This window comes from Triticum aestivum, chromosome 1D (genome assembly GCF_018294505.1).
Source record: "Triticum aestivum cultivar Chinese Spring chromosome 1D, IWGSC CS RefSeq v2.1, whole genome shotgun sequence".
Taxonomy (NCBI): domain Eukaryota; kingdom Viridiplantae; phylum Streptophyta; class Magnoliopsida; order Poales; family Poaceae; genus Triticum; species Triticum aestivum.
This window is the reverse complement of record NC_057796.1, coordinates 346,806,160-346,824,961: the sequence shown is the minus strand read 5'-3', so window position 1 is coordinate 346,824,961 and position 18,802 is coordinate 346,806,160. Positions and strand designations below refer to the sequence as shown.

The 18,802-nt window shown below is 42.9% G+C and overlaps 1 protein-coding gene across 1 annotated transcript; it reads left to right on the top strand.

The window, feature by feature from the left end:
* The first annotated feature begins 15,199 nt into the window (after positions 1–15,199).
* On the top strand, positions 15,200–17,570 carry LOC123181968 (methyl-CpG-binding domain-containing protein 4). The gene is made up of 2 exons (XM_044594393.1): positions 15,200–15,478; positions 16,818–17,570. The coding sequence occupies exons 1-2, from the start codon at positions 15,431–15,433 to the stop codon at positions 17,349–17,351; spliced, it is 582 nt and encodes a 193-aa protein (XP_044450328.1). The 5' UTR covers positions 15,200–15,430; the 3' UTR covers positions 17,352–17,570.
* The last annotated feature ends 1,232 nt before the right edge of the window (positions 17,571–18,802 follow it).

Sequence of the window (18,802 nt, the reverse complement as noted above, 5' to 3'; positions counted from 1 at the left end):
TTGCTTTCTTCATGACTTATACATGTTCCTATGACTATGAGATTATGCAACTTCCGAATACCGGAGGAAAACTTTGCGTGCTACCAAATGTCACAACGTAACTGGGTGATTATAAAGGTGCTCTACAGGTGTCTCCGATGGTACTTGTTGAGTTGGCATAGATCAAGATTGGGATTTGTCACTCTGATTGTCGGAGAGGTATCTCTGGGCCCTCTCAGTAATGCACATCACTATAAGCCTTGCAAACAATGTGACTAATGAGTTAGTTGCGGGATGATGCATTACGGAACGAGTAAAGAGACTTGCCGGTAAGGAGATTGAGCTAGGTATTGAGATGCCGACGATCGAATCTCGGGCATGTAACATACCAATGACAAAGGGAACAACGTATGTTGTTATGCGGTTTGACCGCTAAAGATCTTCGTAGAATATGTAGGAACCAATATGAGCATCCAGGTTCCGCTATTGGTTATTGTCCGGAGACGTGTCTCAGTCATGTCTACATAGTTCTCGAACCCGTAGGGTCCACACGCTTAAAGTTCTGTGACGATCGGTATTATGAGTTTATGTGATTTGATGTACCGAAGGTAGTTTGGAGTCCCGGATGAGATCGGGGACATGACGAGGAGTCTCGAAATGGTCGAGACGTAAAGTTCGATATATTGGACGACTATATTCGGACATCGGAAAGGTTCCGAGTGATTCGGGTATTTTTGGGGTACCGGGGAGTTACGGGAATACGAGGAAGAAGTAACGGGCCTCATGGGCCAAGTGGTGGAAGAGAGGAGGCGGGGCGCGCGGCCCCCCTAGCCCAAACCGAATTGGACTAGGGGGGCGGGCCCCCTTTCCGCCTTTTCCCCCTCTCCTTCCTTCTCCCTCTCCTCCTTCCTTTCCTCCTCCTAGTAGGAGTAGGAAAGGGGTGTCCTACTCCTACTAGGAGGAGGACTCCTCCTCTTGGCGCGCCCTACAGGGGCCAGCCAGTCTCCCCCCTTGCTCCTTTATATACAGGGGCAGGGGAACCCTAGAACACACAAGTTGATCACTGATCTCTCTTAGCCGTGTGCGGTGCCCCCCTCCACCATAATCCACCCCGGTCATATCGTAGCGGTGCTTAGGCGAAGCCCTGCGCCGGTAGCTTCATCAACACCGTCATCACGTCGTCGTGCTGACGGAACTCTCCCTCGAAGCTCTACAGGATCGTGAGTTCGTGGGACGTCACCGAGCTGAACGTGTGCAGATCCCGGAGGTGCCGTACGTTCGGTACTAGGATCGGTCGATCGTGAAGCCGCACGACTACATCAACCGCATTGTCATAACGCTTCTGCTTGCGGTCTACGAGGGTACGTGGACGACACTCTCCCCTCTCGCTGCTATGCATCACCATGATCTTGCGTGTGCGTGGAAAACTGTTGAAATTACTATGTTCCCCAACAATGGCATCCGAGCCAGGTTTATGCGTAGATGTTATATGCACGAGTAGAACACAAGTGAATTGTGGGTGATACAAGTCATATTGCTTACCAGCATGTCATACTTTGGTTCAGTGGTATTTTTGGATGAAGCGGCCCGGACCGACATTACACGTACGCTTATGCGAGACTGGTTCTACCAACGTGCTTCGCACACAGGTGGCTGGCGGGTGTCAGTTTCTCCAACTTTAGTTGAATCAAGTGTGGCTACGCCCGGTCCTTGTGAAGGTTAAAACAGCACTAACTTGACGAAATATCGTTGTGGTTTTGATTCTTGCTCAGCCCGTAGCAGCCACGTAAAACTTGCAACAACAAAGTAGAGGACGTCTAACTTGTTTTTGCGGGGCATGTTGTGATGTGATATGGTAAGGACGTGATGAGATATAAATTATTGTATGAGATGATCATGTTTTGTTAAAGTTATCGACAACTGGCAAAAGCCTTATGGTTGTCTCTTTATTGCATAAGATGCAAGTGCCATGTAATTGCTTTACTTTATCGCTATGCGATAGCAATAGTTGCAAAAGCAATAGTTGGTGAGACGACCATGTGACGACATGTTGATATAAGATCAAGATGATGGAGATCATGGTGTCATGCCGGTAACAATGAAGATCATGACAGTACTTTGGAGATGGAGATCAAAAGCACAAGATGATGATGGCCATATCATGTCACATATTTTGATTGCATGTGATGTTTATCCTTTATGCATCTTATTCTGCTTTGGTTGACGGTAGCATTATAAGATGATCTTTCACTAAATTTCAAGGTACAAGTGTTCTCCCTGAGTATGCACCGTTGCCAAAGTTCGTCGTGCCGAGACACCACATGATGATCAGGTGTGATAAGCTCAACGTTCACCTACAACGGGTGCAAGCCAGTTTTGCACACGCGGAAATACTCGGGTTAAACTTGACGAGCCTAGCATATGCAGATATGGCCTCGGAAAACTGAGACCGAAAGGTCGAGCGTGAATCATATAGTAGATATGATCAACATAGTGATGTTCACCATTGAAAACTACTCCATCTCACGTGATGATCGGTTATGGTTTAGTTGATTTGGATCACGTGATCACTTAGATGATTAGAGGGATGTCTATCTAAGTGGGAGTTCTTAAGTAATATGATTAACTGAACTTTAATTTATCATGAACTTAGTCCTGGTAGTATTAGCATATCTATGTTGTAGATCAATAGCTCGCGATGTAGCTCCCCGTTTATTTTTATATGTTCCTAGAGAAATATAAGTTGAAAGATGTTAGTACCAAAGATGCGGACTAGCTCTGTGATTTGAGGATTATCCTCATTGCTGCACATAAGAATTATGTCCTTGATGCACCGCTAGGTGATAGACCTATTGCAGGAGTAGATGCAAACGTTATGAATGTTTTTGACAAAAGCTTGATATGATGACTACTTGATAGTTTAGTGCACCACACTTTACGGCTTAGAAGCGGGACTTCAAAAATGTTTTGAACGTCATGGAGCATATAAGATGTTCCAAGAGTTGAAATTAGTATTTCAGACTCATGCCCGTGTCGAGAGGTATGAGACCTCTGACAGTACTTTGCCTACAAGATGGAGGAGAATAGCTCAACCAGTGAGCATGTGCTCAGATTGTCTGGGTACTACAATTGCTTGAATCAAGTGGGAGTTAATCTTCCAGATAAGATAGTAATTGACAAAGTTATCTAGTCACTATCTCCAAGTTACTAGAACTTCGTGATGAACTATAATATGCAAGGGATGACAAAAGTAATTCCCGAGCTCTTCGCGATGCTGAAATCAATGAAGATAGAAATCAAGAAAGAGCATCAAGTGTTGATGGTTAACAAGACCACTAGTTTCAAGTAAAGGGGCAAAGGGAAGAAGGGGAACTTCAAGAAGAACGGCAAGCAACTTGATGCTCAAGTGAAGAAACCCAAGTCTGGACCTAAGCCTGAGACTAAGTGCTTCTACTACAAAGGGACTGGTCACTGGAAGCGGAACTGCCCCAAGTATTTGGCGGATAAGAAGGATGGCAAAGTGAACAAAGGTATATTTGATATACATGTTATTGATGTGTACTTTACTAGTGTTTATAGCAACCCCTCAGTATTTGATACTAGTTCAGTTGCTAAGATTAGTAACTCGAAACGGGAGTTGCAGAATGAACAGAGACTAGTTAAGGGTGAAGTGACGATGTGTGTTGGAAATGGTTCCAAGATTGATATGATCATCATCGCACACTCCCTATACTTTCGGGATTAGTGTTGAACCTAAATAAATGTTATTTGGTGTTTGCGTTGAGCATAAATATGATTTCATCATGTTTATTGCAATACGGTTATTCATTTAAAGTTAGAGAATAATTGTTGTTCTGTTTACATGAATAAAACCTTCTATGGTCATACACTCAATATAAATGGTTTATTGAATCTCGATCATAGTGATACACATATTCATAATATTGAAGCCAAAATATGCAAAGTTAATAATGATAGTGCAACTTATTTGTGGCACTGCCGTTTAGATCATATTGGTGTAAAGCGCATGAAGAAACTCCATGCTGATGGACTTGTGGAATCACTTGATTATGAATCATTTGATGCTTGTGAACCATGCCTCATGGGCAAGATGACTAAGACTCCGTTCTCCGGAACAATGGAGCAAGCAACAGACTTGTTGGAAATAATACATACTGATGTATGCGGTCCAATGAGTGTTGAGGCTCGCGGCGGGTATCGTTATTTTCTGACCTTCACAGATGATTTGAGCAGATATGGTTATATCTACTTAATGAAACATAAGTCTGAAACGTTTGAAAAGTTCAAAGAATTTCAGAGTGAAGTGGAAAATCATCGTAACAAGAAAATAAAGTTTCTATGATTTGATCGCAGAGATGAATATTTGAGTTACGAGTTTGGTCTTCAATTAAAACAATGTGGAAGAGTTTCACAAACTCATGCCACCTAGAACACCACAGCGTAATGGTGTGTCCGAACGTCGTAACCGCACTTTATTAGATATGGTGCGATCTATGATGTCTCTTACCGATTTACCACTATCGTTTGGGGGTTATGCATTAGAGACAGTTGCATTCACGTTAAATAGGGCACCGTCTAAATCCGTTGAGATGACACCGTATGAACTGTGGTTTAGCAAGAAACCTAAGTTGCCGTTTCTTAAAGTTTGGGGTTGCGATGCTTATGAGAAAAAGTTTCAGCCTGATAAGCTCAAACCCAAATCGGAAAAGTGCATCTTCATAGGATACCCAAAGGAGACTGTTGGGTACACCTTCTATCACAGATCCGAAGGCAAGATATTCATTGCTAAAAATGGATCCTTTCTAGAGAAGGAGTTTCTCTTGAAAGAAGTGAGTGAGAGGAAAGTAGAACTTGATGAGGTAACTGTACCTGCTCCCTTATTGGAAAGTAGTTCATCACAGAAATCTGTTCCTGTGACTCCTATACCAATTAGTGAGGAAGCCAATGATGATGATCATGTAACTTCAGATCAAGTTACTACCGAACCTCGTAGGTCAACCAGAGTGAGATCCGCGCCAGAGTGGTACAGTAATCCTATTCTGGAGGTCATGTTACTTGACCATGACGAATCTATGAACTATGAGGAAGCGTTGATGAGCCCAGATTCCGCGAAATGGCTTGAGGCCATGAAATCTGAGATAGGATCCATGTATGAGAACAAAGTATGGACTTTGGTTGACTTGGCCGTTGATCGGCAAGCAATAGAGAATAAATGGATCTTCAAGAGGAAGACGGACACTGATAGTAGTGTTACTATCTACAACGCTCGAATTGTCGCAAAAATGTTTTCGACAAGTTCAAGGTGTTGACTACGATGAGATTTTCTCACTCGTAGCAATGCTTAAGTCTGTCTGAATCATGTTAGAAATTGCCGCATTTTATCAAATCTGGCAAATGGATAAACAAAACAGTATTCCTTAATGGATTTATTAAAGAAGAGTTGTATATGATGCAACCAGAAGGTTTTTTCAATCCTAAAGGTGCTAACAAAATATGCAAGCTCCAGCGATCCATCTATGGACTGGTGCAAGCATCTCGGAGTTGGAATATACGCTTTGATAAGTTGATCAAAGCATATAGTTTTATACAGACTTGCGGTGAAGCCTGTATTTACAAGAAAGTGAGTAGGAGCACTACAGCCTTTCTGATAAGTATATGTGAATGAAATATGGTTGATCAGAAATGATGTAGAATTTTCTGGAAAGCATAAAGGAGTGTTTGAAAGGAGTTTTTCAACGAAAGACCTTGGTGAAGCTGCTTACACATTGAGCATCAAGATCTATAGAGATAGATCACGAACGCTTGATAAGTTTTTTCAATGAGTACATACCTTGACAAGTTTTTGAAGTGGTTCAAAATGGAACAGTCAAAGAAAGAGTTCTTGCCTGTGTTGCAAGGTGTGAAGTTGAGTAAGACTCAGAACTCGACCACAGCAGAAGATATAGAGAGAATGAAAGTCATTCCCTATGCCTCAGCCATAGGTTCTATAAAGTATGCCATGTTGTGTACCAGACCTATTGTATACCCTGCCCTAAGTTTGGCAAGGGAGTACAATAGTGATCTAGGAGTAGATCATTGGACATTGGTCAAAATTATCCTGAATGGAATAAGGATATGTTTCTTGGTTATGGAGGTGACAAAAAGTTCATCGTAAAGGGTTATGTCGATGCAAGTTTTGGCACTGATCCGGATGACTCTAAATCTCAATCTGGATACATATTAAAAGTGGGAGCAATTAGCTAGAGTAGCTCCGTGCAGAGCATTGTTGACATAGAAATTTGCAAAATACATACGGATCTGAATTTGGCAGACCCGTTGACTAAACTTCTCTCACAAGCAAAACATGATCACACCTTTGTACTCTTTGGGTGTTAATAACATGGCGATGTGAACTAGATTGCTGACTCTAGTAAATCCTTTGAGTGTTGGTCACATGACAATGTGAACTATTGGTGTTAAATCACATGGCGATGTGAACTAGATTATTGACTCTAGTGCAAGTGGGAGACTGGAGAAAATATGCCCTAGAGGCAATAATAAAGTTATTATTTATTTCCTTATTTCATGATAAATGTTTATTATTCATGCTAGAATTGTATTAACCGGAAACATAATACATGTGTGAATACATAGACAAACATAGTGTCCCTAGTATGCCTCTACTTGACTAGCTCGTTAATCAAAGATGATTAAGTTTCCTAGCCATAGACATGTGTAGTCATTTGATGAACGAGATCACATCATTAGAGAATGATGTGATGGACAAGACCCATCTGTTACCTTAGCATAATGATCATTTAGTTTTATTGCTATTGCTTTCTTCATGACTTATACATGTTCCTCTGACTATGAGATTATGCAACTCCCGAATACCGGAGGAACACCTTGTGTGATATCAAATATCACAACGTAACTTGGTGATTATAAAGGTGCTCTACAGGTGTCTCCGATGGTACTTGTTGAGTTGGCATAGATCAAGATTAGGATTTGTCACTCCGATTGTCGGAGAGGTATCTCTGGGCCCTCTCGGTAATGCACATCACTATAAGCCTTGCAAGCAATGTGACTAATGAGTTAGTTGTGGGATGATGCATTACGGAATGAGTAAAGAGACTTGCCGGTAACGAGATTGAGCTAGGTATTGAGATACCGACGATCGAATCTCGGGCAAGTAACATACCAATGACAAAGGGAACAACGTATGTTGTTATGCGGTTTGACCGATAAAGATCTTCGTAGAATATGTAGGAACCAATATGAGCATCCAGGTTCCGCTATTGGTTATTGTCCGGAGACGTGTCTCGGTCATGTCTACATAGTTCTCGAATCCGTAGGGTCCGCACGCTTAAAGTTCTGTGACTATCGGTATTATGAGTTTATGTGATTTGATGTACCGAAGGTAGTTCGGAGTCCCGGATGAGATTGGGGACATGACGAGGAGTCTCGAAATGGTCGAGATGTAAAGATCGATATATTGGACGACTATATTTGGACATCGAAAGGTTCCGAGTTATTCGGGTATTTTTCGGGGTACCGGGGAGTTACGGGAATACGAGGAAGAAGTAATGTGCCTCATGGGCCAAGTGGTGGAAGAGAGGAGGAAGGGTGCGCGGCCCCCCTAGCCCAAACCGAATTGGACTAGGGGGCTGGGGCCCCTTTCCTCCTTTTCCCCCCTCTCCTTCCTTCTCCCTCTCCTCCTTCCTTTCCTCCTCCTAGTAGGAGTAGGAAAGGGGAGTCCTACTCCTACTAGGAGGAGGACTCCTCCTCCTGGCACGCCCTACAGGGGCCGGCCAGCCTTCCCTGTTGCTCCTTTATATACGGGGGCAGTGGGGCACCCTAGAACACACAAGTTGATCATTGATCTCTCTTAGCCGTGTGCGGTGCCCCCCTCCACCATAATCCACCTCGGTCATATCGTAGCGGTGCTTAGGCGAAGCCCTGCGTCGGTAGCTTCATCAACACCGTCATCACGCCGTCATGCTGACGGAACTCTCCCTCGAAGCTCTACTGGATTGTGAGTTCGTGGAACGTCACCGAGCTGAACGTGTGCAAATCGCAGAGGTGCCGTACGTTCGGTACTAGGATCGGTCGATCGTGAAGACGTACGACTACATCAACCACGTTGTCATAACGCTTCCGCTTACGGTCTACGAGGGTACGTGGACGACACTCTCCCCTCTCGTTGCTATGCATCACCATGATCTTGCGTGTGCGTAGGAATTTTTTTGAAATTACTACGTTCCCCAACACCCCCACCCTCGTGGTGGCCTCGGGACTCTTCTGGCCCACTTCCGGTACTCCGTGGGCTTCTTCTGGTCCAAAAATGATCTCCGTCAAATTTCAGCTCAATTGGACTCCATTTGGTTTTCCTTTTCTCCGATACTCAAAAACAAGGAAAAACAGAAACTGGCACTGGGCTCTAGGTTAATAGGTTAGTCCCAAAAATCATATAAAATAGCATATAAATGCATATAAAACATCCTAGATGGATAATATAATAGGATGAATAGTTCATAAATTATAGATACGTTGGAGACGTATCACTAACTCCACGGCACTAACGTAATATTGAAAACCAAAGTCCAAAAGTGATATTCATCGTGCAAGTTTGCAAAAGTTAGCTAGCATGGGAATAATACATGCAATCCTCGTAGTTCCATTTCCATGGAGGTCAAGAAAGAGGAAATAGTGTTGTGGATCCCAAACAACCATTGCCGAAGGTTTCAATATTACGTTGGGAACATAATAATGACAGTCATAGACAAAATAAATCATACATTAGTGATCGCATCAGAAGCACCAACCCAAGGCTTACTAGGTACAGTAGGAAGACCGTATGTCTGTGTTAATCAACCACTCAACTACCTATGTTGCACTGAGCGCAAGCCTATGCCTCGCACTTAAGCAAAAATTATAATAATGATTGGGGTTTGAGAAGACAAAAACAAATAAAAAGTCTTGCATCAACACAACTGACTATTAGACTATCAGGAAGGTCTTATGATCGATGTCAACGCAAGGAGTAGGGATCGCCATGCAGCTAGGATGCACATAGAGCTATGAATATGTGAAAGCTCTCCTATGGACTAAGTGGGGGTGTATCCAACTTGCTTGCTCATGAAGACCTCGAGCTTTTGAGGATGCTGGTCATCAGACTATAGAAGCCAAGTTCTATAGTGTATTTTCCCCACTAGTATAAAACATGAAGCTCATGAAACTTTCTACGTTACAATGCATGAAGTGGTGCTACTTTGAAGCACAACTGTATACTAAAAACACCTTTCTGTTTCTTTTTATTTCTTCTTTTTTTTCTTTTTTCTCTTTTTATGCCACCTCTGTGGTGCATATCTCTCTCTCTCACTCTCTCTCTCTCTCTCCTTTTTACAAGTAACACCTTACAATGCATTTTCTACTGACACACTTCAACTTAAGTAGTTAATCATAACTCAAAACATTAGATAAACTCTATATGATGAATGCCTCTGGCAAACTACCAGTATGTGCAATGATCTGGCATAGCATATACATAAAAAGACGTACAAGTGTGCAAATATCGAGCTAGCCATGCTGATCATGCAAGGCAAATGAAAACATGTATCTAATTGTAATGTTATATGATGGTAGTGTCGAGGCAACGAATCTGACAGTGAGCACTAGGGGTACGAATAGGGGCGAAACCTAGCTACGACACATGTGTGACACTCGGATTTTATGAGTTAATGCCCCTCGCGGAGAGGTAAAAGCCCTACGTCTCGAGCCCCGAGGCTATGTTTTCTCTGGGGTGATTGATTGCAGAAGGGTTGTAAACCCTTATCACAGCGCTAGGGAGCGGCTTATATAGAGTGCGTCGTCCCCATTAAGGCTACGTTACAAGGGAGGTAAAGAGGAGGGTTAATACAAGTGTTACTAGCAACTGCCACTATAACTTCACTTGAAGCCTCGTGTTACGCTCCTCAAATGTTTGGGTCCCGTGCTGCCCCTTTGCCTTCCATGTTCGAATGCTGGCGAGTGAGGCCAAATGGCGATGAAGCGTTCGAGTGAGCTACCACCATCTGAGTGGGTATTCAGAAGTGGGTCCGCAGATTCGGGTGAGGCCCGCGGATCCCAGCAGACCCGGGGCGGCGGTAGATGATTGGGGAGGTGGGCAGAGGCTGCGGCGGTCGCGAACAGAAGGTGGATCCAGCCGACAGCGATGGAAGGCACAGTGGAGGAGGAAGGCACGTGTGCGGCTGCTGCTAGGGTTCGATATCTGCCTCCAGTAGATGCTCTGCGGCGTTAGGTCGCGAGCTCCTACTTTGGGAATGACCGGGGTGCGTGAGGCCGGGGTCCCTGCCGTGACTCAGCCTCCCGTAGCGACCCGACCCGAATGGATCAATTCTCTGTGCTTAAGTGTCATCCCTGGATCGGTATGCTGACACACACAGTACTCGAGGATTTATAACAGAGGTAAATCACATGTATAAAGTAACATAAATACTATTACCTCAATCCATATAGCGGAAGTAACAACAAGGTTGTGGAGTTCCCAACAACACCAACGGCAAAGTTGAGTGTAGACATCGTAACCCTAACATATCACTTACTCGTCATAAGATTCCTGCAACATGAGACGTTGCAGCCATGTAGGTCAGTACATTGAATGTACTGGCAAATTCACACAATAGGATAATGATGAATAGTATCTATCACTACATGCATATTTGGCTGGTGGAGGCTCTAAGTTTAATTTTGCATAAAGCTAATTTTTTTCCTACAACAAAGGAATAGATTTTATTTACTACCAAGTTTAAATTACCCATATTGAGAAGGTAACCCCAACTCAATCCCAAAATCACAAAATCATTAGTAACCCAACAAATTCATAAAATAGAGTGATGAGATCAACCAAATAATTCAAATACCAGATGCTCAAATTGTCCATAACCGGGGACACGGCTAATCATGATTAGTTTGTACACTCTGCAGAGGTTTGCGCACTTTTCCCCACAAGACTCGATCTCCTCCGTTGAATTTCTCGCACTGCCTGATGTTTGAGAACCGAATGATCGAGACACAGTCTTTCTAAAGAGGTCCCCTTAACCGATAGATAGGCCGGTACACCTACAATCCCCTACATCTGCTAGCCCATCATGGAAAGGATTCCCACAACTTACTCAACAATGCCGGAGCCCATGATGGCATGTGGCTGCACATGGAAGTTTCTAGCATGAATAATCTTATGATCCCTTTGAGCCTGGGTGGCATTCCAATAGGATGATCACACGGGTCCCCCGGGATCTCCTAGGACAACACTGGATTCCCGAGGTGCCTGGGAAAGCCACTGGTATATCCCCAGGGTGCCCCAACCATTCCACCCAGATGTGTGTTAATGTTGCCACCTTAAGTTTCCCTTGGTTAAATATAACTCTCACATCTTTCATGAATCTCACATACCAATCCATGTCTACGAGCATAGCAAAGCAGTATGAGCATAACGTATAATCCCAGGGTTGATAAAAGATAATAGGTTCCTACCTCATCAACTACATAGCAATGCCCCAATTCCCAATCATACTCATGCAAATCTTTGAGGGTGAAACTAATGCATAAAAACTGGGTATGAAGAAAAATATGATTAAAGTGTGAACTTGCCTTGTACTGTTGCAACAGAAAACAATTTCTAACAGTACCAAAATTGGGTGGATTTGGTCTTATCAGAAAGTTTAAGTCAAGAGCTTCAATTAGCAAAAGAGAATCAATTAAATCTGAGTTATAAAACTCGAGGTATGAACAAAAGAAGTTTGAATTAAAATCTATTTGAAATCAAATTTTAAACTTTCAAAAATATGTTTAAGTTGGTTATCTGAACAGAGGGGATCATAACGAAGGAGTGGGCGTTGGTTTCGTTGGATTTGGATAAACGGTGTAAAAGTTGTGAGGGTTTGAAATTCAAGGACTAATATGTAAGAAAAGTAATCACAGATAGGTCCCTGACCGAAATTAAAAATAAAAGAATAAATCTAACGAACGAAAGTTCGCTACAGAACCTAACCCTACGAAAACTGTTCGCTACAGAAACTAACGAGCGAACGCTTGCAAATTAGAACGTTCGAAAAAAATGAAGTGAGGATTTAAGCCGTCGGATTTCGATCCGACGGTCGGGATTAGATCCAAGGGGCTACCGGGGGTCAACGGCGACGGCGGCGAACTCAACGACGGCGACGGCTTCAGGGGAGGGCGGCGGGGCTCCGGCGACGGCGGCGGTCAGCTTCGGGGGAGGGCGGCGGGGCTCCGGCGACGGCGGCGGTCGGCGGCGCGGGCTAAGGCGACGGCGACGGTGCGGGAAGTGCGGCGGCGGTGGTTGTGGCGGCGGTGGCGAGATGCGAGGCGACGGCGGCTGAGGAGAGGAGGGGGTCGGGGTCCGGCTTTTAAAGGCCAGGGGCGGGGAGGCAGCTTGGAAGAAGGGCAAGGGCGAGGCGGCGGGGAAGTCCGGCTTGCCTATGGCGGCGTTGGCATGCGGGCGACGGCTCGGGGAAGGAGACGAGCGCGCGGCTGGGCCGGCTGGGCCGCGGCCTGGCGAAGTGGGCCGGCCCGGTCCGGTCGGTCCTAACATTTTTTTAAACAAACAACAGAAAAATAAATAAAAACCATAGACAATAAAAATGATATATAGGCATATTATATATCAAAATTTTCAAAAAAAAATCTAAAACATGAACATTTTTTTAGCGTCAAATAAAATCCTCAAAAATTTAAATAAAGCAAATAGTGCTACTGCTGCAATAAAACCCCATAAAATCATTTTAAAAATACCAAAATGATTTCAAATTTATTTCTCTTCATTTTTACATTGAAGGGAATCATTTTACCCTTATTTCCATTTATTTTATTTTTGGAGAAGAATAATTTGAATAAAAACCAAATAACTCCAAAATGAAAGTAATTTCAAAGGGACTTTCAAATTTGATTCTTTTAAACTCCCAACTCATATTTCATAAGATTTGAAGAAGTCCTTTTATCTTCTCTCATGAAAATCATTGAGTTGCATGAAGTTTCTGAAGTTGAAATATTTCCAAATGAAATTCAAATATTTTCAAAAACCCTTTTCGTTTTAAATGGAAGAATTCATGTTATCTTCTCTCCAGGGTTTTGTAAAAGAAATTGAATTCATGGAGATCATAAATGCAATGTGAAAGTTTGGGAAAGTCCTTTTATTCCCTCTCATTTAACTTTCAAAAAGTTTTAGATTTCACTCAATTTCACACAAGCAACCATACCACAATCAAATAATCAATCAAAACTATTTATTTAATATAACATTCCAAAATTTAGAATTTTGAGATGTTACACCTCCATAGTGGACGCCGGCGGGGGACGGAGCTAGTCGACCCTAAGGGAAATCTCAACATTGTGGCAGCCTCCTATAGTTTCGGGGGAGATAAGCGCCGCCCCCTCCCCACCCCCAATTCCATCCCGCTGGCACCTACTGCCCAGCTTCGCGGCGGAGTAGATGAGGCAGATGGAGGGGGGCTGCTGGGGGTGCGCGGTGGTAGGAAGCGTCGCTGGCGGGCGGCCTCCATGGTGGTAGCTGGCAGAGGAGCAGCACTTGCCACAACGGATGAGCTAGGACTAGGAGTTGCATGCCCAGTGCTCAACGCCATAGACCACCAACACGAACAGGGGTGATGGACGGAGACGAGATGGGTGGATTTGGTTGGAGCCACGACAAATTTGATTTGGTGTTATTTCACATACACGATAAATTAATCACACAAAATATGCCTACTTTAGGTAAAATACAACGGGAAATTTGAACATGCTTTTGCCATGGCAACTATTGATCATTTTTGTATTATTTCACATTCATGGCAAAAAAATATTAGCATGGCAAAATTGATTAAAAAAATCCACGACCAATAAGAATATGTGTTTGACATGGCAATTTTGATCTTTTTGTATTGTTTCACATACACGGCAATTTTCATCTTCGTCCGTGTACATAAACAATGGCAATTGCTCTATATGACATTTTTTGTGATTTGCCATGGCAATTTTTTATTTAAAAACATGGAAAACTTGCCATGGCAACTTTGCCATGTTCAAACACATGTCAAAGTTATAAATGTTTTAAAACATGGCAACTTAATATGTTCAACAACATGGCAAACTTGCCATGGCAACTTTGTCATGTTTCAAAACATGGCAAAGTTATGGGGTGTTCAAAAACATGGCAACTTAATATGTTCAAAACCATGGCAAACTTATGATGTTTTTTGTCAAATGTATTAAAGGGCCATGGCAATTGTAGTTCACGGAGCATGGCAAAAATACTTTTCTTCGGGATTTTTCTACATTTTCTTTGCCATGGCAACTTTTACTTTTATTGACATGGCAATTTTTTACATGGCAAATGTATTGTTTAGAGCATAGCAATTTTACATTTTCGAGAACATGTCAATTTTTTATATGTAGCATGGAAAATATACTTGAGTAGCCATGGCAATTTTTACTTTATTTCCATGGCAAAATTACTCTATTTTTGCCATGGAAAATTTTAGTCCATTTTTTGCCATCGCATACTTTTAATGACATGGCAAATTTTACTTTATTTTTGCCATGGCAAATTTATTGTAAAGGCAATTTTAATTTAAATATGATGCCAAATTTACATTTTTCAGGAACACGGCGACTTTTTACTATGTAGCATGGTATATACTTGTGTTCACATGGAAAATTTTAATTTATTTTCCACGGAAAACTTAATCCATGTCTGCGATGGAAAATTTTAATCCATTTTTTTCCATGGCAAAATCTACTCCATTTTTACCATGGCAAGAATGCTTTTATTCACATGGCAAATTTTAGTTTTTTTTGCCATGGCAAAATCTACTCCATTTTTGCCATGGCAAGAATGCTTTTATTCACATGGCAATTTTTCGTTTATTTTGCCATGTAATTTTTTCTTTTTAAATACTTGGTTTTTATTTGTCATAACGTTTTCGGACGGGGGTTTTCCAAATCGAACGTTCGGTGAATATTAGGTTTTACCTATGTCATTTTTCTGCTTTTTATAGATGATGGCATTTTTTTGGTACTGGGATTTTTTAGCTTCTTTACAAGGCATATAAGACGGTGATGGACAAGTTGCGTTAGGGTTGTTTTTTTTTCACCTTTATTCAGGCTGATCCATCCTTCGTAACAAACAAATTGTTTGGTGGGTGGTCTGACATTGAGGGTGGATCACTTTCGGTGAGCATACCGTGGACGATCCTGTCCGTATATCCCCGTAACCACTTGCCCGAGATCCACTCTCCCCACTTCCGTCCCCATCCGGACGGCCGACCTTGGCTCCGTCCTCTCGCATCCGCCCGCCTACTACCGGCGCCGTCGCCGGTGGCTTCTCCAGCGGGGCGCCTCCGAGTTCCCGACGCAGGCCACCTCACTGTCGAACATGGCCTCGCCGGCGCCGGTTCCGGCCTCGCCGGGGTCCTCCTCTCAGGTCCCTTTACCCTTCTTTGATCTTCCCCGCCTTGATTGATTAATGTTTCCGCAGCTTTAATTTCCTCCCCTGTGCAATCTCCTTGGTGATGGACTGATGGTTATGTAATGCTATGAGGTCAATTTCGGCGTGGTGGGCGCTGGTGTAATGCTCAGAGGTTGATTTCGTTGCTATTGCGGGGGTAGGTTTGGTTGCATCTGGCTGCTTTGTTTGGTAGGGATGGCTGGATTGTGATGAGTATCTACATGCCGGATCCCTGAACAAAAAGGTTGAGCCTTGTTCTAGAAGAACATCAATGTTGGCTGCATATTTGTTTGGATAGCCTCAGAATAGGATTTGGTGATCGATCCTGCACACATGCCTTTGGTTCGGGACCGGATACATGAGAAATTTTGTTCCTTTATTCATCTGTTAGGCTGGATACATGCGTTACTGTTAGTACCAAAGTTATAGACATGTCCACTTGGACTATTGTCTATATATGGTGAGGGCAGGTATGTGAAGACTGTTTAACCAGTTGCAGGGAGGTTAGGAGCTTCAAACAACAACAAATAACTGTGGGTTATTCTCTAAAGTCATAGTTGGGAACTTGGAATCAAGAGAATATGTAGTAGAGAATGAAGAAAAATGTGAAATTTGTGCAATCATTAAAGGGGTTACACAGTTCCCATCTCCTGTCAAGTAAGCTAATTGATATAGAATTCAGATCAGTGTAAGCTTGTTATTGGTCGATATTTCCATTGCAATTGGCAATGCAGCAGTGTTAACCTATTTGCGGTTCTTAAGATTTCAGACAATGTGTTCTCAATCTACACTGTTACATAACTAACAATAGTGATTGATGGGCCGAATTGCTGTATATCCCAGTAATATAATGGAACACAATTATGGCAACTCAATCCAGCAAAACAATTGTCTTGGCCAATCTCCTCTTTAGGCTCTGTTGGGGACAACAGTATAAGAAATAGCTGTGTTGTTGTGACATTGTTTAACCAAAGACAACTGCCAGCATGGAAAGCAAATGTATTGTGCAAACCATTAGATATTTCTTTTGTATTCATGTTTATAATCTGGAATGGCTGTGCATTTTTCTTTAGATTGTAGGAATGGTTGTGTTAGATGTGTTCAGGCTTGCGCAGTTTACAAACACCACCTTTTGCACTATCCACTAATCATCCTACAGGTAGTAGGGAGAGTGGAAAAGGTTGTTGACTTGCATTTGTGTTTTCCTGATAAGAGTTAAATTTCATGTTTTCAAATTGAAATGCTTACTTCAGATAACTTGCTTGCCTTGCCTGATATAATAAAATACTAAAAAGAAACCTTCTGATGTTGGCAGAAAAAACGAGGTGCAACGGAATCAATTGGCCTGTATGCTGTCCAGTGTTGTGAATGTCATAAATGGCGTACAGTTTCAACGAAAGATGAATTTGAGACAATTCGTGAGAACTTCACTGAAGACCCATGGTTCTGCAGTAAAAGACCTGAGTGCTCGTGTGAAGACCCTCCAGACATTGAGTACGACAGCAGCCGCATCTGGGTCATCGACAAGCCCAACATACCAAAGCCTCCGCCCAAGACCGAGAGACTTGTGATCATGAGAGGTGATCTGTCTAAAATGGACATCTACTATGTCCTGCCAAACGGGAAGCGTGCAAGGGGCATCGGGGACGTGCAGAAGTTCCTCGACACAAACCCAGAGTACAAAGACCGCATATCAGCTGAAAGCTTCAGTTTTACGGTGCCCAAGATCGTTGAGGAGACCGTTTCGCAGAGCTCTTTGTGGAAGACTAAAAAGGCTAAAAAGCAGGACAAGATAAATGCTTCAAGCAGCAAGAAGGACAAGGCAAATGCTTCAAGCAGCGAGAACTAGCCATGGCAGCAAATGCAAAACTGTCGCCTGCTGCTTGGATGATCCTACCTCATCTACCTTGAAGTTAGTCATCAAGTCGGGTCTCTCTCTCTGCGATGTTACTCTGAGCGCTCCAATGCACTGAATCTCTTCGTTTTTATGCACGAGTTTCTGGTAAAATTCTGAGATGCTCGAGAAGGGCTGTAGCTTTCTCTTCTAATAAAAAGATCTAGTTACAGATGTCCTTGAGTTTACCATCCGCCGTGATACATTGTTTTACCAGATGGCCATATGCGTAGAGATCTCATTAGAAAGCAGCTGAATTGGTCAATACTGTCCTAAGCTAGGGTGTTAATTCTGCCATCGTTTGATTTGATTTACATTCTGCACTGCGAAACCTATATATGACAATTGCTATCCATCAGTCATCAACCACAAATTCTGGCAAGGCCACATAGGTAGCAGAAACTAACGCCAGATGAAGGCTCACATATTGCAAGATTCTGTGTTTTGAAATCCTTAGAGCAACTCCGAAATCCTTAGAGCAACTCCAACGCATCGACCCAAACGGACGCGTGTTTGTTCTGTTTTTTGTCCGTTTGGGTCGGCTTGTCCGCCCCCTTATGTGTTTGGGTCGGCAATGCGCAGATGCATTTTTGTCCTGGCGGCCGGTTTGCGGCCATTTTTTAGCTCTTTTTGTGGCATATCAATAGATTTTGGCCCAAGTTCACATAATTCAAACAAAAATACAAATATATCATAGTTTCACAGCCAAATAAATATCTCATTGTTTACAAGCCAAATAAAAATTAAATTATCTCAAATACATTTGAAAGAAAAAAATAGACGATACATCTATTGGTTGCCAAGCTGAGCCCACATGCTCAACCAAATCATCTTGCAGTTGAATATGAGTATCCTAATCACGCATTTGATGATGAAATTCGGTGAACTGTGCAAACGTTGCCGCTCCTCCATGCTCAGGCACAACACAACGTTGTCACCCTGAAACTGAAACCCTTGATCGTAGATTTCATCCGGACGCTCATCCTCTATGATTATGTTGTGCATGATCACACAAGCAGTCATCATCTCCCACAACTTCTTGGTGCTCCAATTTCTAACAGGATACCGAATGATGCCCCATTAAAATTGAGGAACACCAAAGGCACGCTCCACATCCTTCCTAGCACTCCCTTATGCTTGGGCAAATCACCTCCTCTTCTCTCCTACAGGGTTGGCGGTTGTCTTCACAAGAGTAGTTCACTGAGCCCGTCAGCTAGGTAGTATCTTTTGTTGTACTGGTGGCCTTTGATCTCAGCATTGACCTCCAGGCAGTTGCCTTCTGCAAGCCCTCCAAACACCGGAGAACGCTAAAGCACGTTGAGGTCATTGTGAGATCCGGCCATGCTGAAGAAAAAGTGTCAAATCCAGAGATCTTGTGAAGCCACGGCCTCAAGTATGACAGTGCA

What these genes read in the sequence shown, in the direction of transcription:
- LOC123181968 (XM_044594393.1), top strand. Translation starts at nt 15,431, where the DNA reads ATGGCCTCGCCGGCGCCGGTTCCGGCCTCGCCGGGGTCCTCCTCTCAG. An exon ending in CGCCGGGGTCCTCCTCTCAG is followed by an intron (nt 15,479 to 16,817) that starts GTCCCTTTACCC and finishes TGATGTTGGCAG; the next exon opens with AAAAAACGAGGTGCAACGGA.